Source organism: Aspergillus caelatus (genome assembly GCF_009193585.1).
Source record: "Aspergillus caelatus strain CBS 763.97 unplaced genomic scaffold BDV27scaffold_88, whole genome shotgun sequence".
NCBI classification, from domain to species: domain Eukaryota; kingdom Fungi; phylum Ascomycota; class Eurotiomycetes; order Eurotiales; family Aspergillaceae; genus Aspergillus; species Aspergillus caelatus.
Genome location: NW_022475351.1, coordinates 24,432 through 50,216, shown reverse-complemented (window position 1 = coordinate 50,216; position 25,785 = coordinate 24,432). Strand labels below are relative to the sequence as shown.

Sequence of the window (25,785 nt, the reverse complement as noted above, 5' to 3'; positions counted from 1 at the left end):
ACTGTGAAAAACTAGGACTTTAAGAATACAGCGAAAGAAAGACAATAGTCCCAATGTATTATTATTATTTAAAGAATAAAATAACCAATTGAAGAAGGAGAAAGAAATCTAGACTTAAGACAGCAAAAATTATGTTCCTAGAGGTGTATATGAGGATATATATTGTGGTTGAGATAGTGTGACTGGATCATGGTTTAGCTTACGACTTGCGAGAGTAGGTTCTTAATCCTAAGGTATTCATAAAGAATAGTCGGCTAGATATCTCTATTAATCAGTTACTGTTAGTTAGTTAGTTAACAGAGAGAGGTAACTAATAGTAATATGAATTGTCGCTTGAGGTTCCCTATAATCTTCGCGGATGCGCGAGGATTTGAGGCCTTCTTGCTGACTCAGCGCCTGCGAGACTAAGCCTCGGATCCTCCTTACTACGTACAGTTACTAGTATGTTAAAAGTAGCTACTAGCCGCTAAAAAAATAAACTTAAGCCAAAGATCCCAAGTTTAAGGGCCGTAGGCCATACAACCTCGAATGATATGACTAGGCTTGGCTACGGTCGCACGAGATATATCAAGAAACCCACAAATAGAATAAGGACATCGATGGTAATACATTAGGGACCGGAGTATAGAGCTTAGGTACCTACCAGACATATATCATCGAATATCTATGAAGTGACTCCCAGATGGTTGGAGGTCCCGTGACCTTTGGCCCACTTGTTTGTTCACTTTAGCGACACGTCTCCGTACTCTTTACAGCGGTCCAAGAGGCTAAATGTATGAGCAAATCAGAGATCGTGGGCGCATATGACATGAATGGCAGCCAACATGCACCGGACATTGCACGGCGTTAAGCTGATCCCCCTTTACCCCACCGACCCCACCGACCCCACCGGTGGGGTGATCCACTGATTAACCGGAAGGACCCGCGATAAGCTTGTCCTCTTCAGTCCCTCAGCTTGCAAGCTCTTCTTTTTCTCTTATCCCCTAATTCCGACGACTCAACAAGGATATCAGTGACAAAATGAATTTCATGGATCACTCTAGAGTCACGTTATGGCGGCTTCGTTTTCTGAATTTACTCAATTGCTGGATTTTTATAGGAACTCAACTGAGGCTGTCATATTCTCATCTATATAGCTACACTAGAGGTACTAATATAGTATTCTTTCCTTTTTAACAGTTTAAATTACTCTGTATATACTGCTTTGAATTCTGATCTCCCTAATAAGTTTGATAATATAAACCACCATACGAGAGAAAGTCAGTAGAGGAACGAATTAAATTACAAATTACAGACCATGATACTGATTTTTATTAAATATCCTACGAGTACTATTGTAGGATATCCCTTTACCCCCACGGATTTTGTCAGTCCCGGTGTTGGCTATCTCCGGGAGGAATGGATGCATTGCTTCCCGTTTTCGATTATCCCCTAACTCCGGTCCCTGACGTGTGCTCATAGGTGCTAGAATTAAAGTGTGCGAGCCTAGCTCATTTCAGAATAAAAGTCTTGCCCTACCAAATAACCATCTCAGCCCCGGGTTTGTCTCCGCACCATTACGCTTCAAGATGGTAGCCGACGAAAGTGCTGATGAAAAGAAATCCCTGGGGCTCCAGGATACAAACGTCGACCAGCAATCCTCAACCTCACCTGGAGATGAGGGTGAATATCCGACCGGCTTGCGACTAATTTTCGTCGTTGTTGCTTTGATCTTGGCAATCTTCTTGACTTCGTTGGACTTCGTGAGTTGGACGCTCTATTTTGAAAAAATATGACGAGATCGAGAAAGGCTTACATTGATGTTTCCCCTTAGACCATTATTGCTACGGCTATTCCACGTATTACAGATGACTTCCATAGTCTTGGAGATGTAGCTTGGTACGGTTCGGCCTTTTTCCTGGTCACTGCTGGCTTTCAAACAGCCTGTAAGTTTGACATCCGCCTTCCATTGTCTGGCCCTCACTAACAACGACGGAAAGGGGGCAAGGCATATCTTTTTTTCAGCCTGAAGATCACATTCCTGCTAGCAATTTTTATTTTCGAAGTGGGGAGTTTGATTTGTGGAGTCGCCCCTTCCTCGGTAGCACTGATTATTGGCCGTGCGATCGCTGGTTTAGGTGCTGCAGGCGTGAATACAGGATCCTTCACCCTGGCTGCATTTTGCGCACCACCCCACAAACGACCGATATTTACGGGATTGATTGGTCTTTCCTACGGTGAGCTTGAGACTAATACTCTCACAGACGTGCCGGCTGAGCTGATATTGAGTCTATAGGAATTGCGTCGGTCGTGGGACCACTTCTTGGTGGTGTTTTTACGGAAAAGGCCACATGGAGATGGTGCTTCTACATCAATCTCCCAGTAGGCGCTGTCTCGGCGATCTTCATTATCGTTTTTTTCCAAAGCCCACCGGCCTCAAAGTCTACTGATACATCGTCGTTGTGGTCGAAGGTGATGCAGATGGACCCTATTGGAACTTTTTTGATGATGGCCTCCGTGACCTGCTATATCCTCGCAATGCAATATGGCGGATTGACCCATCCCTGGAACAGTTCAGTTGTCATTGGCTTAATCGTCGGCTTCGTAGCGATTCTAGCCGTTCTCTGTGGGTGGGAAATATACATGGGCGAGATGGCCATGTCTTGCCCTCGCTTGGTAAAAAAGCATGCGATACCCTCGGCAGTGGGCTTCTTCTTCTTCGGCTCATACATTGTGGTTATTTATTATCTACCCATCTACTTTCAGAGTATTGATGGCACATCCGCCATCGGCTCGGGTGTTCACAACCTGCCATTTATCCTCGCGGTGTCCATCTTCACGGTGCTTAGTGGTATTCTGATCTCCATGACCGGCTATCCTGCACCATTTGTTATATCTGGGGCCGCAGTCGGCACAATCGGATGTGGCCTGTTATATACATTCAATATCGGTACTAGTACAGGGAAATGGATTGGCTATCAAATTCTGGCCGGCGTCGGCAATGGATTTGGAGTCCAAGTTCCGATGATCATGGCACAGGGAAATACCCAACCGCAAGACATGGCAGCGACAACGGCTATTCTAATGTGTAAGTTATTTTCTTATCCCGTGTACTGTCCGGGATCTAACTCTGTCCTATGTATAGGCTTCCAAACTGTGGGTGGTGCGTTTATGCAATCCGGTGCCCAAGCTGCATTCGCCAATCGCCTCCTCATTGAACTTCCCCGAACGGCACCTGATGTTGACCCGTCAGCTGTAGTAGCTGCCGGAGCAACCGAGCTAAAGTCCTTTGGTTCCAGTCTAGATGGAATCCGCCTCGCTTACATGGACGGAATCAAAGTAACATTTGCATTTGCATGTGCTTCGATGGGTGTGGCTTTCATCTTGGCCTTTTTCGCTCGCAGAGCAAGAATTGGGGGAGAAGCCGTGAAGAATGCCATGGCTGCTGCTTAGATCCCCAGTTTGGTGTTGCAACCCGAATCTTATATCTATATGCCTTTACAATACTCTTGCCATCCTCGGGTGTGTTTGGAAAAAAGCCCACGTATCTCTCTGTACCATAGTGGGCTCCTCCGGTTCAAGCTACGTTTACGTTTTCACTGATAGAATGTTGTAATAAATTTTAGTAATACCATATATAATACGTTCGAAGACCGTTATGCGATTCGTGTTGCGCACTTTCCAGCCTCAGGCATAGCTTCAGCCGTTTTTAGGAGTCTAGCTAAAACCAACCCAAGAGATGTACTACTTTGAGTACATTCCAACTGGCCTGAACCGTAGAACAGACACCCATGCCTCGGTTATTTGTGAGGTTGCATCCGCTCCAAAAGAAACAAATTTAAAGAAACGCCCTCTGATTGATTCGGTTACCACTTCAGCTCGAAAGCCAATCCTTTATTACCACTAGTATTGATATAGCTATTCCCTGGCCAGACTCAATCCCCGTTACCTGACCTCGGTACATGCAATTGAGTTTCGATGATATCCATATCATCCAGTTAGAAGGATCGCTGGGTGGCGTGAACGCTGGGACAGTTCTGACACACCCCGGATACAACAATATAATTTATTTCCCGAACATAGCGAAAGCAAGGCATTGTTCTCCATCCACTTTGTTCGCACACGGGGTTCCGTGGTGGGGGTGAAGAATGGCGAGGTGGTGGGGAGTAGGATTTGGGGGCCATAGGGCAATAAAAGTACTTCCGTCCATACATTACGTGGCGGCCCTCTGAGGCCGGGTTTACCATATACCACATCGGGAAAATGGCTATCTCGGGAGGTATTGGCCAGGGCTAAGCCTTTACATACGACGCATACTCTAGCCGAGCAATAAGCTGCCGGGCGGATCCGTACCGGCAACCCGCTGAAGGCTGACGCTTGTCTTTTTAAGTTTGCCTGTGCATGCCCCTCTTCCTTCAGGAGCCCTATTGCTAAATTTTCATGTAAAGAATAAATCCACTCATCGGTTTTGTGGGTCATTGGCTCCGCCACATATACTGGTGGGGTAATGCGGAGGTCGAATAAAGTCCGATGAGGCGGGAGGAGGTTGTGTGTAGTGTTGTTGCCATATCGAATATGTTGCATTGTGTGGTTATGATAGGACATGCTTTGAAGAGTAGAGAAGTCGGAGGGCGATAAGTCTGTCTGTTCTAGGAATAGAGTGGGTTCAGAACTAATTTACCACATGAGACAAACTGTTACAATACAAAATCAAAACTATGAGCGTGTATGTATGATCGTGGAAGATGAATAAGATGGTAAGAAAAAGGCATGCAAGTCAAAGTGCACCATATTGTAGGATGACATGGAATGTGCTGTATCGCGATATTAGTATATAAATGAGGCTAGAAACCCCCGATGTAGCTACAAGAAAAGAAATATATCGCCATTCTATCTACCTTGATTATAGCGAGAGAAGAATATCTTTCTGATTATTTTAGCCCAAGATGACGAAGATCGCGTCCCCAAATCGACTGATTGTCTTATCTAATGTCATTGCGGAGAAGACAAAAGCCATCTCGGATTTCCTGGCCTCCAAGGGACTTGAGCCTCCCTCTTTCGATGTTGATGGACTAGCTGACTATGCAATTTCGGCTGACGACAAAGATGCCTATGAGGCTCGTTTGGAGCTGATTGCAGCATCAAAAGAGCTTTATGCCCTTTCCCACGGTCCAAAGGATCATATTCGAAACCTTTGCTGGGATGTAGGTTTGGGCAACTTTCACCTATATGAGAAACAAAAAAAAGAAAAAGGAATATCACTAATATAGCTTCACAGGCCATGGATCCATTATCCCTACATGCCATTTGGACATTCAGGGTCCCACAGGCTGTCCCACTGACCGGAAAAATATCATATGAAGACCTGGCGGAGAAGTGCCATCAATTGAGTGGAGTTTTGGTACCACTGTTTACATTCCGACGGATTGTCCGCCACGCTATCACGAACCGCTTCTTCTGTGAGCCGGAACTTGGATTCGTTATGCACAATCGGACATCCCGAGTTCTTCTCGAGGAGGAAACCTTGGATGCCTGGGTAGGTCTATTCTGTAATGACATGTGGCCTGGCTTTGTCTATACAGTTGAAGCTCTGCGGAGATGGCCCGGGAGTGGGGAGCCAAATGAGACTGGTATTAATGTGGCCTATAACCATAATCTCAGTTGGTTCGATCATACTTCTCGCAATGATGTTGTCGCCGATAGATATAGCAAAAGTATGAAGGCACATGGCGGTGGTGTTGGATTTGATGTCTCGCACACCGTGACCGGTTATCCATGGGGAGATATTGGTGAGGGAACAGTTGTTGACGTAAGTACCATCCCCCTATTTCCCATCTGTGAATCCATGGGACGTGGTTCTAATTTTCAAATCTTGGCTTTTTTTAGTGTGGAGGCAGTGGTGGCTTTGCCTCGATTGCAATTGCGGAAGTATACCCCCATCTGAACTTTGTAGTTCAGGATCAAGAGCACACAATCACAGAACAGACAAAGGCTGCCGTGCCACAACATCTCAAGTCCCGAGTTAGGCTTGAGGTACATGACCTGTTGAAACCACAGACTGTAGTAGCAGATGTCTACTTCTTCCGTTGGGTCTTTCACGGCTTTGCGGAGAAGTATGCTATCCAGGTTTTACGGGCTTTGATTCCGGTGCTTAAGAAAGGAGCCAAGATTGTTATCAACGACGGCGTGATTCCTGAGCCCGGGGCTGTCCCATGGATGGAATATCGAAGTATTAGATGTATGGATCTTTTGGGACAGGCAGTGAACAACACCGGCGAAAGGGCTTTGGATGATTGGATAGGTCTGTTCAAAGTAGCCGATCCCCGATTTAAGTTCCTGAATGCATGGAAGCCCCCGAAGAGCACAATTTGGTTCGTTGAGGCTGAGTGGCAGCCATAAAGAAGATATTGGTGTACGGCGCCCGAACTGTTCGAACTGTCATGGAAGGGGTTGAACATCGCCATTCTACGCCCGAGTCTTTGCCCGGCGTTAGAGTCTAGAACTGCCAGTTGATGACCAGTACTTGGAAATTGAATTTCATATTTTATACATGTGTATATGTATATACGTGAGACTATAGCGCACTCCTTGAATGTGTTCGATTGGATGAATTATAGATATGTATAGTAGCAAGCAAACGTTAACTTATATAGAAAGATAAAGGATTTCATGCCGAGAAGAATAGTACTTGAGAACCCCATAATCAGCAGTAGCACTATCACAGGAGAGTGCTGCTAGGTATAAAGTATAGCTAAGAATAGGATGCCCCAGCTAACCTCTCGGTAGCTTGACATGGTACTGCTCACAATATACCCCATGTAAATTAATAGATAACGTTGGATCAAGTAGATTTTATCTTCTCTGGAATTCTACACAGTCCCTGGGTGTTGAAGACAATACCACACAAATGTTTAAATGTCTATAATTAAATATATATCCGAGGCAGTTGTAGGCAGCTACAGGACGACTAAGTTAATTCATGTAGTTAATGGAAGGTAGCAATGCATATTTCAAAGCCTAGACAAGAGAAAGGTTCACAGTCTATATGTCTATAAGTCTATACAAACCTAGAACCTGAAAAGAAAATTGACCTCCCAAGCTATTGGGTTAGGTTGTCTGCGTAAGCTTTCAAAACCTCAGAAATGATGCTGTACAATCCAATCGTAGCACTGTTCTTGAAGATCAAGGACCAGGCATAGACCAATTGTATCGAATATGGCTTTGATGCATTGTCTGGATCTAGGTCTATTTCCGCTAGCGTTTCTTGTATTGCGTTTAAAATGTCATTTTCCTCAGAGGATCGATCAGATCTATTGCGACGCAACTGCTCCCTCGTCCAAAAACTTAAAAAAAGACCTTTGGAATACTTTCGGTTAATTGTCATTATTATCAGCGCAGGAGAGGACGAGTGAATGACAAGGAAAGGGTAAGTGAAAGCAATGAAATTACTCACAGCATTCCAATGAATACGTGTTGAATAATAATTTAGAGTGCCATCCAGATATGGATCCAGCCTGAGCCATTCCCATTACTACTGAAGTCTGGAGTGCTTTAATCGCACACCAAGCGGCTTTCACACATGTTCTAGAGCTTGATATGTTGACTTTGATATCATTCACCTTTGAAGTAATAATTTGCACATTTCGGGTGGTGAAGGCCGCTCTGAGAGGCCTGAAGTTTCCACACAGTCGGACATGAGCCTGACGATACAACGAAAGGGCATTTGCCGCAATCACTCCGCTAGGGTACCTCGAAGAACAATGAAACTCAGGGTTCTGCTCGGAGCACATGCGCCATCTAGCCAACGATTCTTCGATCCGCTGTACGTGTGTTGGCAATAGATCTATAAGCCAGTTATCCTGGTAGAGATTTGCCAGATGTTTAACAATGCCATGCAATGTCAGGTAAGATCCAAAAACGCTCAGTCGAAGCGGTACTGCAACTTGGGCAGACATGATATTGGCCAGGGCAGTTGAGAATCGAATAGGGGGCTCGGAATTTGACTTTCGCTTTACCAACCACGCTTGTGGAGATATACTTGTCCATTCAGATTCGTCACAAGGCAGAAAGCAATCACCGATATCCAGGCTCCAGGAATAACTTGCAGTGTGAAATGTGGCTCCTAGGGCGCCCAGATAGATATATACTGCGCAAATTGTTCTTTCAAGTCGGGTTAGACGCACTTTAAATTTCTAGGATAGGATACCGCCACGCACCGTACAGTCATCTCGTAATCAATCCACTTCTGCCATTGCTCTATAATATCATCATTTTCACCGTCTGGCTCCGGCACGTATGGGGAGATCTTTCTATACTGGATGCCCTATGAGGTAAACTATATATCAGTGACCTCGTTCTGGGTAGTTATCGGAACGTAAGAATTCCAGAGTGGGGCAGACCAGCAGGCAGCACAAGTGCAATCTCCAAACGGTGAATTCTTTAAATTGCTTAGACATACCTCAATCAAGAGAGATGCCAACGATGCAGATTCTTGAAATGTCCGAAAGTCACTGCTTTTCGTGCCGTTTGCCATGATCAACAGAAGACACTGCAGTACCCATAGCGGCTCGTCTGCGATGGTGAGTGGGCTCAATTCAATCTTCTTCAAATTAGGGAGCATGCCTAAATAGTGGTTATGCTTCGCTCACATGATTTTTTAGGCACATCTGAGCAATGCAATGAAGCGAAGCTGCAGTTGCATCGTCGTCGTAGTAGCTGGCGCCTATGGATGCCATCGCGAAGATCATGCAAGGAGGAGCCAGCTCGGCTTTCCAGGTCGGCATATGAATACATGGGATGTAAATGAGGAAGCACTCGGCGAATGTTCTGAGTAATCTCTCCAACGTCAAGCGACTCGGAAGTTTGAGATCACTCAAGCTTTCGACCTAGTATGTGAATAGTCAGGCACTGAGTGGATGTGAGGGCTTGGCGTTGTCCCAGGCATCAGGTCAAAGCTTACTGGTCTAACGATATTGAGTGTGGAAGCAAGATGATGCCATTGTTGCTCTGAAGCTAGCTGATGCCATTGTTGTTCTGATATGGTGAACGAACCTTTCCACGCCGGGGACTCCACCACCTGCGATGAGGATTCAGTGGTGGTATGGTTCTCTAAGGGAGGTGTAAAGCACCTCAATGCCAGATTGGCATGTGAACCTTCCTGTGAACCTTCCTGTGAACTTTCTTCCGAATTGCTCGGCATGGAAGATTTGAGATCGTTTGGAAAGTTGAGCGCTGAGGTCGAAGAGCTTATAGTCGGGATATACACGAAGGTTACGGGGTCGACGGCAGGATGTGGCATAGCGATTAAGGACTCAGTATCATTTGGTGCCATGACGGATGAGGTTAAGGGACTAGATATCTGCGTGGATCTGGGATGCATCGACATCGGCTGATTTTCAATGTAGTTCCCTTGCGTATGATGTTGCGGGAAGGGTCCCATGTGGTACCTTCCGTGGTGCCTTCTGAAAACATCCTGTCGAGTAAAGGTTGCATGACAAAGAGTACACTTAAACGGGCGCTCATTACGATCTATAGATCTGGTTAAATTGTTTGCTCCCACCATGGTGGGTCAACATACGTGAGCGCTCATGTCTGGCAAGGTGCTCCGATCGGGCGAATGCACGGGCGCAGTAGGAACATTGTTTATCACGACGCGTAAGGCCAAGCCCTGTATTGGCACTCATTATCCTGGGCTGCTCCAGATGTCAAGTTGCAAAGTCTCTTGCGAGGATCACTGGTTTTTCTTCCCAGGTTCCACAGCTTTAGTAGGTGTCCAACTCGTGAGCTTCCACAACTGCAAGGAACAAAGATCCTTACTGTCAGGTGACATGGACTGTATTTGGCCGAACGGAGGACTCAATCGACGGGAGATTCCGCAGGGAACCACCAACTGTTGTAACTTAAGTTACTAATTTTACCAAACACTCAGCGCCACATATTTCAGCCAATTAAATCTATCTGAAAAAGGCCTTTATATTTCCTATTAAGTATAATGCCCTACAGGGTCAATCATCGGACTATCGGCTAGGCTAGTTCGGAATTATTTATGTACCGCTTTTATGATTTTAATTCAGCAGTGCTTTTTATCATTGGATGCCGTAGCTGCTAAATTTTGGCAGTGGGATACCAAAGTTTATATATATATATATATATATATATACGATACAACAACAACAACAACAACAACAACTACTACTACTACTACTACTACTACAATCCCCTTTCTTGATTTTTATCACTACTTGGAACTATGAGATCCTAATTTCTTCGTATTTTATCCATAAATTCAATATGAATCAATTATACGTAGCATATTTTATAGAGTAGAGGGCTACTACATAAGTGTGGCTTGGTGTTGGCAAGAAATCGGAACGGCCCACACCGGATGAATACGGGCCACTTCGCCCTCTCCCTCGATTTATTCGCAAAAGAGCATTCTGGTATTACTGTATACTTAATTCTGGAAATGTATTTGCTCTTTATAACTAGTATAATTGCTCTGCATACTGTAGAGTCTCAGAAAGAATTCGCTTGTGATTCGGGGATAGCACTAGTCTTTTGTGGGCAAAGCGCAGGGAAATAGATGGGTGAGACTCGTATTTCGGGTAAGCTTTGACCTGAGAAGCTCCGCGGCACGGGTCTATACCCTAGTACCTGGGATATGTACGTACATATCGCATCCGCGCCCGCTGATTGGTCAAATTTTCGTGTTCTCCCGTGTTCCCGCTGCCAAAAGTGCGTGGCAATCTATCCGCGCCCGTGGTTGCACTTCGTGATGCTCTTGCAATAGACTGGCGCCGTTGTCCGTAGTCCCAGGTCGGGTAGGGCGATTTGGTGGTTTCAATGTGCTTGGCGTGGTCGAGTACGGAAGGACGTGTACTAACCAGGTTACGTTTAGCTTCGTGATCCAGTTAGTCAGAAGGGGAAACAAGGAGCTCATGAAAAACCTGATTATTAAGCGCCTCAAGGGTGGCGCCACCTACTAGTAGGGTCTAGCTGAGCTGCAACCACTGTAACTAGTGAAATTTTAGTATTCGTAATCAGTTGGCCACTTTTGTAATTGCACTATTACTTTTTCTTGGTAGTCTAGCCTTCTAATTATAGGCTCTTGTATCTGTTTTGCGATCTATAAAAAGGGACTGGTATTATTACAGGTATGTACAAAACGTGTGTATTTACCGAATTATGTGATTAGGGATTGAAAGAGTATCTCTCTGTCTCCAACATGGAAGGCGAACATGGGCGGCTCTGTAAGTGAAGCATCATTATCAACTTTCACGGAAGATGTCTCTTCAGCGGAAAACAACAAGCAGTGGTGTTAGTATAATACTGATAACCAACTTTTTACTCCCCAAGATACTCCAAAGAGCTGGTATACTCTGGATTCTGATCGGATCCAATATCTATTAAAATAGCTGGAACACGTATCTGGAGCCTCAAATTGTATTGTTAGAGGTAGATAGGTCACTTCGGTGCCTCTTATAGTAGAGGGCGGATATATGGGCGTTTTTACATGCGGGCTTGTTTTTGCGATGGAGGGAGACAATAAAATAAAGAGGCTAAAACGTGGAAAATAATGGAGAAGGGGGGAATTCTTAGTAATTTTAGCGTGTGCTAGTAGTAAATTAATTCAGTGGCCAAGCAAAATACGGAGTAGAGTTGGCAATGCTGTTGGGGATAGAATTGTGGGGGTTGGAGATGAGTACCCGAGTTTCTTGCTGTTTACCTACGTAGCGAATTTCCTATGCGAAGTCTTGGCTTTCCCTCTCTGTTCTATCATCCGAATCAGGCTAGTTTGTCCCACCAGAATATGTGTAGGCCAATAGAAGTGGCTCCTGAGAGCTCCGCTGTCTTCCCCGTTCCGCCTACTTAGTTGTTATTCCGAATTCTGCCCAAGGGTAACTTCAGTTTTCTATACCCTAGTGCGTGGTGCTGTCACAGATCCGATAATGACTCTGCATAATGACTGCATCGTATACCCTGCCCGTTGTGCATATACAGCTCGGAGGCCGAACGGCGACGACAGATCACATATCCGTCGTCTTTTCAATAGCGTATAGTAGCTCCTTGTCAGTCGTATCCTGTTAGGAGAATAAGGGGCTTCTTCTGGATATAAAGTTAGCCTAGTGTTAATGAAAGAGGAAGGCAAGAATCAGTCTTCTGTCTGCCTGATATCTACTGCTTAGCTTTCAGCCTACGTACCCTTACCTAGTTGACAGGTCTTCTACCCTGAATAGTAGATATTTCCTTGACATAGTCTGTCTAACTAGTCTAATTCTTATATTACAAATCACTCGGCCGAACAAATTTTCTATTTGATATTATGTATCTTTTTACTGCTCTACTACTATTCCTTTCCTGCATGGGTCAAGTATACAAGGTAATTAAGACATATCCAGAAGGATTATCGGGAGCGGCTATAATAATATATTTCGATAGTTTGTCTCAAAATAATTGAATTATTGATAGAGTACTAACACAAGAAATAGAAACTAAATTGATAGATAATCTTCTGCAGGACTAGGATAGCCAAAATATTAAGTATACTATAGCTTCTAGACATTACATAAGGAAAAGACTCGATAATAGCTACATCAGAGTTGTGCGCCAGCTGATATTATCCAACTATAACTATTCTGGCTGGAAGACTGTCTACATATCATTTAAATATATAGATATTGATAAAGACTTCCTTGGCATATCCACACGTGGGTCCAAGTTATTAAAATACTATACTAACATAAATTAACTAAACTGGAAGCAGGGCTCCAAAGACAGGCAGATATAATATGTCTACAGGAGCCCTATATTGCACGGGAACTCCGACACTCCGCTTATCTACTATATTGGCCGGAGAAAGGAGAACATAAGTACCGTAGAGTGCTGATAGGAGTTCGAAAAGATCTGTTAAATCAGAAGATCACTGAAGCCAGAACCGATTTGATTAACTATCCCTATATACTAGCTCTAGATATCTGGGATCTGGATAAGGATAGAAACCGCACCCGAAGAACAAGAATAGTTAACTGCTATGACAACTGGCTGGGTGAGGACTACTGCTGGCAGGGCTCTAGCCCTAGGCGTCGTCGAGCGATTAATGACGCTGAATAGAACCTACTAGTAGAAGAAAGATACCTAATACTGGGGGATTTTAATGCTTACAGTTCTATATAGAATCCCCAGACTAGTCAACATACTAATACAGCGCTGTTAGAGGATCTGATTGAGAGATTCAATCTGTATATTAATAATAAGCCAGATATTCCTACCAGACCTAAGCAGACTTCTGGTATCTCGATTATTGATCTAACAATATCAACCCCAGAGCTAGGCCCTTTGACTAGCTGGCTAATTGATAATGAATACCCTATAGAATCTGATCATAAGCTGATACTAGCTGAATAGAAGGATCTAAAAGAAAGACTATCTACAGAAGTCAGTACTCAGATAACTGGATAGCAAATTAGGGATCTAGAAGCAGATCCAGAAGCCCTAGAAAATACTAGACAGATATAGAAGGCCCTAGCAGCTAATCAGCCCGCTCTACTAGATAGCTGCAGCAGGGCTGAAGTGGAAAATAAGACAGTATAGCTACAAACAGCTCTGACAGAGATACTGAGCAAATATACAAGGCCAATACAGGTAACCCCATTCTCTAAACAATAGTGGGGACCGCAGGTCAAAGCCAGCCGGCGAAGATTCGCACGAGCTAAACAGATATGGGCAACAGATCTAGATACTGATCAGAATCTAAAGAGGGCCAGGAATAGCTACTATTAATCTATTAGAAAGGCAAAGCACGAATACTGGGAGGCCTTTCTAACAGGGCAGCCAGGCGAGGCAGAGACAGAGCCTAAAGACTCAACCCGATACTGGCAGACACTAAGATACTGCAAACCGCAGACTACAGAAACTACGCCAGTACTTAAAGGCCCCTAGGGACAGCAAGCAACTACCCTAGATAAAAAGAAAGCTCTGGTTAGAGAAGTCCTATTCTCTAAAGCTTCTAGGAGTGAGATAATAGAAGCAATCCCTCAAGGTACTATATATCTACAGGTAAACTATAATATAGTTCAGAAAGTCCTATTCAGTCAGACAGTTCAAAAGGTACCCGGAATAGATTATCTCAATTTCCGGGTACTGAGACTACTATAGAGCTGGGATACCACACGAATAGTAGCACTAGTACGCCAGTGCTTTAGGCTAGGTCTACACCCACAGGCATGGAAGACAGCAAAGGGAATCTTACTACGCAAGCCTAATAAACCTGACTATTCAATGGTCAAGGCCTACAGGGTGATCAGTCTACTAAACTGTATAGGGAAAATAGTAGAGAAAGTGGCAGCAGAAGCTATCTCTAGCTACTGCAAGATAGCTGGTGTTCTATATCAGGGGCAAATAGGAAGCCGAAAACAATGTAGTACAATTAACACAGTAGCCTGCCTAATTCAGGAGGTGCACTAGACATGGGGCCAAAAACAGCTGGTTGGAGCCCTGTTTATGGATATAAAAGGGGCCTTTGACCACGTGGACACTATAAGACTAGTAAAGCAAATACTAGAGCTAGGTATAGACAGAGATCTATACCGCTGGGTACAATCATTTCTAGCAGATCGCAGAATATAGTTGGTTATCGACCAACAGCAATATTCCGCGCAGACTATAGATACAGGGGTTCCACAGGGCTCACCAGTTTCCCCGATTCTGTTTATTATCTATCTGGGAGCAATCTTCTAAGCTATTAAACAAACTATTCCCGGTGTTAGAGTTATATTATTTACAGATAATATAGTCCTATTAATATCAGCTAGCTTGGTACAAAGAGTCTGCCAGAATCTAGAGAAGACAGCTAAAATTGTTATAGAGCAAGACAGAAAACAAGCAGTTCAGTTTAATACTGAAAAGACCGAGGCAGTCCTTTTTACTAGAAAAAGAGGCAGATTACTTAAAAATCAGATACAGCAAGTAAAAATCCAGATAGAAGGATACAGAGTAGTCTTCAACTCCGAGGCTGTACGGTGGCTAGGAATATGGCTAGATAGGGGTTTGACCCTTAAAGTACACTACCATACCTGCCTATATAAAGCCTGCAGGGCGGAGGCACAGGTGCAAAGCCTATATCGAGACCGAGGGCTATCACCAGATCTAGTCCAACGTATTCAAGTAGCCGCAGTGCAGGCGGTTGTACTATATAGGGCAGAGCTTTGGTAGCAAAGTCAAAACAATAAACGAAAAGGGATCCAGTATCTGGTTAATCGACAGGCACACACAATTACAGGTATACTTAAAACTACACCTATTGGACTACTTATAAAAGAAGCAGCCCTATCCCCAGCAGAAATACTACTAGACAGACACCAGAGACAATATAGCCTAAGACTACTAGGACTGCCTAAGAGACACCCAACACAGGCTATACTGCCTATCAGCTTCCGCAAAGGGGATTGCTATGCACAGCCCGGGGAACAGCCACTAGATAATCGAATATGGGCTGAAGGCCCCAAGGTACAAGATTTATAGAGTCTGGGGCAGTATCTAGCTACTAAATTAATAGAAGTACTGAAGACAGATCTATTAGCAGGATTTGAGGAAACAGCAGAGACCTTTCTAAAGATATTTCCGGGTACTATACTAGTGTCTACAGAGTCAGAGACTATTCAGCAAGTAAATACCCTGTATAAAGATCTAACTATATAGTCAGATGGGTCACGCCTAGATAATAGACAAACGGGGGCAGATATTATATAGCAAAAGCTCTCAGGTATCTGGAAAACTAAGCAGGTACCTCTAGAACAGGGAAAGGAGATCTTTGACACAGAACTAGTAGAGATATACAAAGTACTTGAGATAGCTGAGCAGCTGGACTATAAAGGCCCTATCAGGGTCCTATTAGATTCCCAAGCAGCGATAGCTAGACTACAAGACAACAGAACTGGTGCAGGATAGAGACTAGTAATTCAGACCCAGGATATAGCCCAAAGACTAATATATCAAAGGTGTCTGATTACTATTCAATAGATCCCAGGTCATCAAGGTATACTAGAAAACAAGAAAGCTGATTAAGCAGCTAAGCTGGCGGCGCAAAAGCCCCCTCCAAGAGATATAGACCGAAGCCTGAGTCTAGCCTACCTACACAGAACATGTACAGATGCAAACCAGGCCTAGAGACAATGATGGCTTATACAGGCCCTACAGAAGCGATCTAGCAGAGCCCAGCAGCAATATCAGCCTCAAAAGAGTTGGAAGCTAGATCCAGTAGCGGGAGCAGCCCCCAAACAGCTTACACACCGATATTACCAGCTGAAAATTGGGCATGCAGCAGTACCAACCTATCTTAATCAGACAGGAGCTCAGGACTTCCCTAGATATCAGAACTACCAAGCTCCCCAAAGAACAGCAGATTATCTCCTAGTCGAATGCAGGCAATGGTGCCACCAACAGCAGACCCTGTATAGGGCCCTAACAAAGGCAGGAGTACAATCACCTGGACAAGAAGAGACAGCCCCAGAAAGCCGCCTTTTCAAGGATCAGAGAGCTACAAAGGCTCTAATAGCGTTTCTTACGACAACAAAGATTGGATACTTTCCAGGAGAGGCAGCCAGGGAGATAAATAGAATCTTTAGAGATAATTCAAGAGATCTAGGTCTAGTGGAGGAAGCAGAGAGTAGGGGAGAAGGATAGTAGGAGGGATAGCCTAGGCACACCTAGGTAATATCCAACAGACAATGAATACCGAGGAGGGCATAGCCCAAATACTCTGGCGCAGATAGGCGGATCGGGCGAGGAAAAGGACCAGAACAAACATACAAAGGATAGTAGGAGCTTATAGAGCTTCTAAGGACAACTCAGAGGCAGTGGTCTAGGCCACTGCCTAGACACATGTGTCTGTCATAGCCAAACGGCTCTATATGGACGTTAAACTTGATTAAATAAATAAATAAATAAATAAATTAACTAAAATAGTAAATAGAAAGAGGAAACACCTTTCTATAATAACTGTAGGTCCTGTCATCTATACTAGTTATTGTATAGAGAATCTGTATTCTACTCAACCCACTGTAATCCGCTCAATACCAAGTTTCCTTTAAGGCTTTTATAATCGAGTCTTGACCTAATTATTAGAGGGTATATAAGGCTGCCTATAATCTATTTGATCTCGATTACATCGATTGCTATTATAACATAAAACAATACAATTCTCTGAGAGATTTAAAGTATATATTTTTTTTATATATATCTTGTTTTCAATTAAGTCTATCTGTGAATATTAATCGAATTCTCTATATATTCAGAGAGTATGTCTAGTTCCTATATTCGAATCGCCTTTACCAAAAACTGCGCAGCGCCCTTGATAATAAAAATCTATAGATCTAGACAACTTTGCCATACAGATCCTGCGAAAAAGGCATATTTTATTTAGAGCAACAGCTAAGAAAAAGATATCTCTATAAGAACGATTCGGAGGGCTCCTTCAAGACCTGAACAACAAAGCATACCCTTCCGATAAGGCTGGGCAAATGGCGAAGGCTGACTACTGTCTACATGTGTTTTAGATGTAGGTATAACAGTACAAGGAAATGGATAGTAGGTTTCTGATTATAATATTATTACTATATAGCCTAGACATGGTCTATAGGCATCGAAGTGAAAATTATATAAAAGATATACCAAGAGGAAATTTCGGGTACAGGAGCCTGGTGAGAATCTTAAAGAAATCCGGAAAAACTATTGGAATAGCGTAATTAAAAGTATAAATTAGTATATTATAGATCCAATATACTTATAATCACCTTGAGATCTCTCTTAGAATTTGACTTAAGTAGTTCAATAAGTAGAAATAGAGATATCCAGAAAATAGAAAAATAATAAAAATATTTATCTTTCCTTTCAAATGACTTGCTTCTTATATCTCAGCTTTTAATATATTATCTCGATAGTTAAATCTCACAATAGAAAATAATTTTACTGTCAATATCCCTCTTCTATATTTTCAAAGTACAAGGGGCAATAAATATATTCTCGATAAGAAAATCTATAAATTATAGGTCACTATCAATATCTTTGACCCTTCTAAATTAGACTGCCCTGTGTATATTCTTAGATATGGTCCTAGAGATATTAAAATATGAGACCCGATCCTGTACATATTTTCTGATTGTGTAGTTAGGGAAGAGACTGGAATAAACAATCTAATATATAATATCAATATTTTGGTCAACATATGGTGTGATAAGAGAGAGAAAAAAGTACAGTACTATATTTATTTTATATATAACACGACTCTCGGACTACCCATTGATGCAGAATATCCAGGAAGTACAATCTCTGTTATATATATATCTGGACAAGCTGAACACTACAAATCCTACTGGTTCTTAATCTTCAAGTAACAGGACACTGAGACCAGCACCAGCCTACCTGAGACAGGTATTGAGTGAGATAAACACAGTAATAGGAATCTTAAATATACTATTATATACACCGTCAAAACAGACCCCGGCCTTTAAAAAATAAAAGATTGTGTGTTACAACCTGAACAATTTCAATATATTTGAAATAGAACAGAGCACTGGCTGTGCCCTTGTGTATTATGGGTATAAGTTTTAAAAAGCCAAAGCACACAATTATATTCTGATGGCGTATAGATCTACAGTTATAGGTGAATATAGTCGAATGGGCTATATCGAGAGTATATTATCTAGTGGTATTAGTGTTGAGAATCTATATCTCAAATTGGTCTACAGCTCGCTAGGAATACGACGGGTATGTCTTTGCGGAAGTGTTGCTCGGTAAAGAGTCTGAGAAGAGTAGACTGGCCTGGTCAAGCGTAGCAGTGGCTTTACAGATGGTGGTGAATTCATACCCTTACCCCTTGCTAGGGATATACAGGATGCCACTATCTAGTCCTTGTGTATGTTTATGTACAGTAATCCGTTATTTGTCGGTTATGGCTTTATAGATATTTTCGAGATCAATTTCTATTCTATACTCTTTGATATTATTCCCAGGCCCTAGATGCCGTGTCACGCCAAACTATAAATGGATTATGTTATAAAAATTGCCCAATCTAGCTAACGGGAACGGTAAAAGTATCCCATAATTCTTTATGGTTTAGTGTAGCTTGATATATAATGTCTGGAAATAATACCCAAGAGTGTAATGCGGAAACTGATTTCGAAATGTTCTGTATATTACGAACTACCTTAGCAAATACTAGGGTCTAAATTATATAAATAATACCCCCTGCACCTGCATATTATTTGCTTATACCTGTAAGACTAAAAACGCATTTGGAATATTTTCCCAATGGTTAGACCAGTATATGGTATATGTACTTAGTTGTAATATTCAATCTCTGTGGAGTATCAAAAGACATCGTTAGTATATATAATCTAGCAGTTTCCTTATACAAGTGTCGGCTCTGAGGATATCTTTTATCTTTAGAGGTCGTTTACATGGAGTGCTACGATTATGGAATCTACAGAACATCCGCTACGCGCCAAGTCACCTGACAACTGCCCCGCTGGAAATATGGTATTGCCGAGTTTCCGAGAACTCCTCTGGGGGGGAACCGCGATATGGAGCAATTAGGGTTTATGATAATAAGAGCTTATGATGAGGCGGTGGAAGAGGCTCGAGCTGTAAGGGAAATAGTCAGATCGAATATGGAAGGAAGGCGGTATGATATGTATAGTGCCTTACCAACCGCTCACTGGTTGGACAAGGAAAAATAGTCAATATTTAAAATGTTTATGGAAGTCGGGGTGGATGTATATATTTTGTATCTTTCTAATCTTAGGGAAATTCTTGATTGGCTGTTAACTTGTGTCACAGCTGAACGCTATCATCGCGAATTGTTTTCCGAAATAAGGCCCCGAACCTATACACCAATCACTACGCCCTGTTCTATTTCAATGTGACGAAGTGGGGACTAGCCTATACAGAGCACATCCAAATTCGGACTCTATCTCCATATTTAGACCAATCGGATGCGATGTGGGATCTGAAAATAGAATATTTATGGTCTACCTATGCTCCGACAATTTAGATATGAAAGATGTTCAGGGCCTACCAAAGTCTATTCGGATTAACAGTGGTGAGCTGTTGGTTATCCGTGGGCTAACTATTGTTGAAACGGTAAATACCGAAGGGGGGCTAGTCATGTGGAAAGGATGTTCAATTCAGCCTATCGGGATGAATATTGTTGGCCAATATGTTTTACTTTTTATGAGGGCCCGCCCACCTAATGTCACAATGGTTGATAGGTGAATGATATGGTAACTCTGACTAGATTACAGAATATGATATTGATGGCAATTCTTCGGGATAAGCAGAGACGTTGATATTATGGTTTCTAGAAATAGCAACCGAACTACTATTCTATGATAGTATTTTTGAATTTTTCGATGGATTAGAAATAGTGGGTCTGGATAAATATAAGGATATTGGGTTTTTATCTTGATTTATCACTGAAATAGGCATTGAAATTGTTTTGGTATGCTTGAAGCAGATTATATGAAGTAAGCGCTTGTGCCTCTGATATTTGGATAATTGGGTAATATTGATCTAAAGCTTTTTGACTCCTTAATGTGCAAGTGATTTAAATAGGGGGAAAGGGAGAGAAAGAGAAGAACCACTTCGAGTGATTCCGTGGTGTTCTTTAGGTCGAGGGCCCAGACAATATTAGCCCCCTACTTTAGCCTTTTCGCTTTTATGATGTCTCCTATTTCTTTCTTCTAACCCTTGGCCGTGTCAAGGAGGGTTCTCTTCTTCTGTTTACCCTATTCTAGGCAATACAAGATATGCTCAGCAAAATACTTTTGAGTAACGGTACGGAAAGATTGTCCCAGCCTCTCTTTCTGGAAAGGCCGGCATCCGTATATTCGCTTGTCAGATCTGGACTACAAAATCTATTCAATATGACCAGTGGTTGAGAAAGTTTTAATATAATATATGTAGACTTCTTTCTAGAGTATCTAGCAATGTCTCTACCTTCGCTATCTGGGATGTATCCCATTGCGCGAGCAACTAATAACCCGGGGTAACTGTGTGTGGTTTGTGTTTGTGTCAGGAGCTCTGTCGCCCCCTCTTTTACCTTTTCAGATATGAGTAAGAAGCCTACTGTGCGCTGATTATGAGTTAAACTAGTCGGAAAATGTGTGCTCAGCAAATTATTCCTAATAATTCTGTGCGTATCCGCTGCTATAACCACACTACTTGTGGGTCCCGGCTGTCGTGAAACCCCATTGGACAGCAGTAATCTAGTAGTATATATTGTGGTTGTTCTGGGTATATACCTAGAAGTGTTCAAAAACCTAACCCCTCGGCTTAAACTACTTATGGAAGGTACTAACTATTATAGTTTTGTCTTGATATCTGTCCTATTATTACTGTTAACCACTATTCTGGGTTTTATTTTGTAATGATATTTGTTTGTCTTTATTACTATTATCTATCTAATTTCCCCACACTTCTTTCTCCTTTATTATTTATCTTAATTTTCTAGCCAATGTTGTATTTGGTTGATGGTTGGTAATCCTGGCTTTACGATTGCTATCTTTTAAACTAACTATATTTGACTATTAGAAGCTGTTTAATTGTGGGCAGTCAGTCCTATCCGGCACAACTCGAAACTTTGTACCTCTATCTGTGTGTTATTAGAGCGTCGACTTAACTATTACTGGAATTGCCGTTTTGTTTAATTACCGCAAGTTAATATATGCCCTATGAAAGAGAAGATAGCCAGTCTACTTCCAACAACTGAAATCTTATCCTCAAGAACTACTCGCCAATTTTGATATATCTCTGGCAAAGCTCTTACTGTGGTAGGACTCTATTACTTTACTGAATAGGTGTGGCTCACCAGTGTATAGACGCCTAAATTAGACCTTGATAGCAATAATCTGGGTCACAGTATGCTCTGGACTGTAGGTCATTTATATTAAATCGAACATTCACTACGGATCCGCAAAGATCTGATAATTCTAGCCGTCGTTGTAGGCCCGCGATTATGGGTATTACCTCAATAGATAATAAACTGAGAATGCTTTCTGCTTTTTCTGAGCTTGTACTCCTAATGTATCGCATACATCTCGACGGATTGTATGGTAGACTAAGTGTACCGGTAATGTACAAACAGTCATAGCGTTATTACCCACCCTACGAAGATTACCCTGCCGAACAATATCGAATATCTACTGCTTCTCCGCTATTGACTTCACAGGGATGCTCTGTTATTCAGAACTACGAACTGCTGCAGCATCCTCTCGATGGCCTGTATAGTAGACAAAAAAGCCTAACAGACCCAAAATATACACCGATGGAAGTGAATCCATTGTTACAGGGTCCTGTGAACAGGGCATATGTGCCGGCACCGCATTCCGCGATGCCCGAGTATTGTTCTCGAATATCTTTTCCTCCGCAGGAGTCATATAGCAATAGAGACGCTCAGCCTCCATTACCACGGTGATCAATTCTCCCAGCTCTATATTCTATCCCTGTTCTATCTATGTCTTATACACCTGCCTCACATGATTCTAGCTATTACCAAAGCCAGGCCTATGCTATTTGCCAGCGCAAGGCTACACGAGCACAGCAGGTAAGTTAACTCTTATAGTCTTTGCTAAAAAGTGTCTCACTGCATATATGTATATAAAAGGAGAAGACGTTGCTGATATATGTTTAATTAAAGGCTTGCGATCAATGCCGAACAAGGAAAGCAAGGTGCGATGAAGGTCGGCTGTTATGTAGTTATTGCAAGGAGAATAACTTAAGCTGTGTCTACAAAGAAGTTCCTCTGTATAAGTATATATTTTCTAGCTCTTCTATTCTACTACTCTATATCAATAATTGCAGGACGCTAACATATATACAGACAAGAAAAGGCAACCCGACTCTTATTAGATCGATTACAGTCCTTCCAAGATGCTATATTGGACAGATTTGATCGTTTGGACTAACTTAATACAGAGTATGGGAACAATTTCAATTCTATTCTGGCAAAGATTGACGCCAAGTCCGCACCTAAGAAGCCACGGAAGCCGGCAGTCCCGCAATTAGCAAATAAGTATATAATCGATATTCAGGAGTCCAAAGCCAAGGATAAGAATATCGCTACAATACAGAAGCAGACACCAGAATCAACTGAAATGGTCACAGAGCAAGTTGTTCCCTCTGGGGAGGATGGTGAGCTCTCAATCCCTGTAGAGTATACAACGGCGGCTTATAAATTGCTGTTGTGGCCTTCTATTCGGAACCTCCTTTGTCCAAGAGAGTATGATGAGGATTATGTGATGAAGCTTGAAGAAGAAAGAGGCTTAATTTGTATCTATAGTTGTGGAGAGGGAGATGAGACCAGTGAAGACAATAGCTTGTCGCCTCCGCCAACAACCTTGAGTATCAGCTTCAATAAAAACCAGCTATACTATCCGATACCACCCTCTAATGGACCTTGGGGGGTGTATATAAACCAACCCCAGATTAAACTTGAAAACAAAGGGCTTGACGAGAACGGTATGCTAACTGTGGACTCTGATATGGTTCGTCGTTATTATAAGGGCTATATGAAATATATGCACCAGCTTTATCTGTTTCTTGATCAGAACGATTTGGAGAACAAAGTTAATTATTTTATCAGGTTGTACTGCCTATTGAAAGGTCCTATGCTGTCCCGAGGAGTACTGAATAATTATGTGAATGAGATGCCCCGAGGTACAAAACGAAAGTGTCCATGCAAAACCTTACAGGGTGTGGAATATAATGTGCAATCTACTGCTGAACAGGGTAGTAGCCGGCAGATAGAAAAGTCTATCTATAATGTCATTATTCTTCTGGTTCTCGCGCTTGGCAGTATCTGCGAAGCCAATCCTGTGCCCGGCCCAGTCATAGACCAGCCGGTGGACTTCCGAAAAGAGATAATATCTGGTCCTTCTATGCACGGTATACTATTGCTCGCAGGTTCAGATTCTCTTTCTCAGTCGCAAGGTAGCGGCTATATCACAGAAAGTTACACCTTTGTATCTCCTTTATTAGTGGGCAATCGACAGAGCGGTGTCGAGGGGAACCTAATATCCCAAGATAAAAACTCGGATTATATTCCCGGCTTAGTATTTTATATATACACTACCCAGATCCTCGGAAGTCTCCAAGGAGTAAATAGACTGCCTTATATTTAAGTAGCCTTATTAGCAGGGCTTTACGCAGGCCAGCTAGCGTACCCCTCCCAGAGCCATGGATGGATACATCAAGTCGGCAGGGCTTGCGAAGTTTTGATTCGATTGTAGGGATTGTTATTTCTATTCAAGTAATTATAGTATATAGTACTAATTAGATCTCTAGAAAACGTTATAAGTAGATATCTGATGGCTCCGACAAGGACTTATACAATTTTGTGTACTGGACCTGTTTTTAGCTGGAGAGGTATGTGTACACTTTCTGTAATTTGCTTGCTGTATTTTACTACAATGTTGGGGAAAATGCTGACTTGTATCCAGTAATATACTAGCAGAACTTGATCTTCCCGCTAGCGGTATATTACTCTGGGAAGCTCGCATCTCCTTCCCAAAAGGATGGTTTACTCCTGATCTTCCAAATAGAATTTCCGCCTCAAGCCCTATGACAATGTTTTACTATTCCGCCCAGATTTCTCTAAGAAAGATCCTTAACTGTGTTTATACTGATTTGTACAAAGCTAATAGTGAGTTTTCGGTATCTGATAATGGTATTAAAGATCCTGAGTTGACTGTTCACAGGACAAGGACATACCCATTGGTTATGGCAGGTTCAAAGAATTTTAAGTATGAATCTTGAACTTTGGCGAAACAATCTACCTGATGCGATGAAATGGAAAGACATAGATCCACTATTAGAAGATATTAACGTCGCGCGGATGCGAGTTAAGTACTATGGTATATGTTATATTATCTATTGTCTCTTACTGTATTATGCCCTTCACCACTATGTATTATCGGATAGTCCGTCTATCGAAGCTACTGCTATGGCTGCTTCTAAATTGTAGTAGATATTACTATTATTAAATCATAGTCAAGATGCCACGAATATGATATCTCTGTCAAGTAATATAGGTCCTGTATCTGGGTTTACAGGGGCTGTACACCGCGACTTGCCCACAAAGCTACGAAGAGCTTGTAAAGTTTGTATTGATTCAGCTATACTAAGTACAGTGGCCTTTGATGGTATAAAAGGCTGTCCAGTAGTGACCAATATTTTCGGCATTGTCTATGCGTACGTGAACACTATCTGCATATACTATGTGTGGGTTAGAGTGTGTCAGCTGACATTATTTATTGTGTCTATAGGTAATTTGGTAATATGTTGGTATTGTCTGCTATATATATATCTAGCCTCTTAGAATTAGTGGATCGAAACGAGCTCAAGAGATTTTTTAAGTGAATGATTAACTTCTTGTTATAGAGCTGTTATATTTCTTCTAGTCTCTGAGCTGATGCCCGAATTCTTACTGAAATATATGTGAAAATATTTGGGAATTCTTCGGAGTGGAGGGATTTAACTAATTAAGCTTGGATGCCTGGCCTATCTGCTGGTATCTGTGATGTGCACCTTAAGTAAAGAATTATATACAAGCTCAATAACGCTATCAAGTAACTGTAGCGCTTGTTTAAAGCCGCCTGTACTTTTATTTCCCTGCTTTACTAGTGGATTACCCCGAACGTGCTTCAATATTTAAACTCGTGTCTAACTTATGATATATATATCTATCTGTACAATAGCTCTGTTGTTTGTTTTCGGTCTCGAATTTAGATACTACTTATGTTTGTAGTCTTTGTC

General features: G+C 42.3%; 4 protein-coding genes across 4 annotated transcripts; 3 read left to right on the top strand and 1 right to left on the bottom strand.

Moving 5' to 3' along the window:
* The first annotated feature begins 1,529 nt into the window (after window positions 1–1,529).
* Window positions 1,530–3,579, top strand: BDV27DRAFT_128346 (MDR family MFS transporter). The gene is made up of 5 exons (XM_032066951.1): window positions 1,530–1,742; window positions 1,814–1,925; window positions 1,980–2,216; window positions 2,276–3,067; window positions 3,125–3,579. The coding sequence occupies exons 1-5, from the start codon at window positions 1,569–1,571 to the stop codon at window positions 3,430–3,432; spliced, it is 1,623 nt and encodes a 540-aa protein (XP_031927567.1). The 5' UTR covers window positions 1,530–1,568; the 3' UTR covers window positions 3,433–3,579.
* Window positions 3,580–4,913: 1,334 nt separating this feature from the next.
* BDV27DRAFT_172320 (uncharacterized protein) lies at window positions 4,914–6,378 on the top strand (the record flags this gene model as incomplete). The annotated part of the gene is made up of 3 exons (XM_032075834.1): window positions 4,914–5,183; window positions 5,258–5,788; window positions 6,037–6,378. Exons 1-3 carry the CDS (start codon window positions 4,926–4,928, stop codon window positions 6,376–6,378), a joined length of 1,131 nt encoding a protein of 376 aa, XP_031927566.1. The 5' UTR covers window positions 4,914–4,925.
* Window positions 6,379–6,964: 586 nt separating this feature from the next.
* BDV27DRAFT_128340 (fungal specific transcription factor domain-containing protein) lies at window positions 6,965–9,750 on the bottom strand. Its single transcript, XM_032066950.1, has 7 exons — window positions 9,557–9,750; window positions 8,939–9,507; window positions 8,628–8,864; window positions 8,438–8,578; window positions 8,196–8,302; window positions 7,433–8,139; window positions 6,965–7,335 (listed from the first exon to the last, which is right to left on the bottom strand). Exons 1-7 carry the CDS (start codon window positions 9,660–9,662, stop codon window positions 7,079–7,081), a joined length of 2,124 nt encoding a protein of 707 aa, XP_031927565.1. The 5' UTR covers window positions 9,663–9,750; the 3' UTR covers window positions 6,965–7,078.
* Window positions 9,751–21,988: 12,238 nt separating this feature from the next.
* BDV27DRAFT_172318 (Zn(II)2Cys6 transcription factor) lies at window positions 21,989–25,389 on the top strand (the record flags this gene model as incomplete). Its single annotated transcript, XM_032075833.1, has 12 exons — window positions 21,989–22,085; window positions 22,146–22,443; window positions 22,519–22,576; window positions 22,670–22,768; window positions 22,950–23,516; window positions 23,559–24,117; window positions 24,157–24,242; window positions 24,332–24,369; window positions 24,471–24,673; window positions 24,729–24,990; window positions 25,021–25,221; window positions 25,341–25,389. 12 exons carry the CDS (start codon window positions 21,989–21,991, stop codon window positions 25,387–25,389), a joined length of 2,517 nt encoding a protein of 838 aa, XP_031927564.1.
* Between the last annotated feature and the right edge of the window lie 396 nt (window positions 25,390–25,785).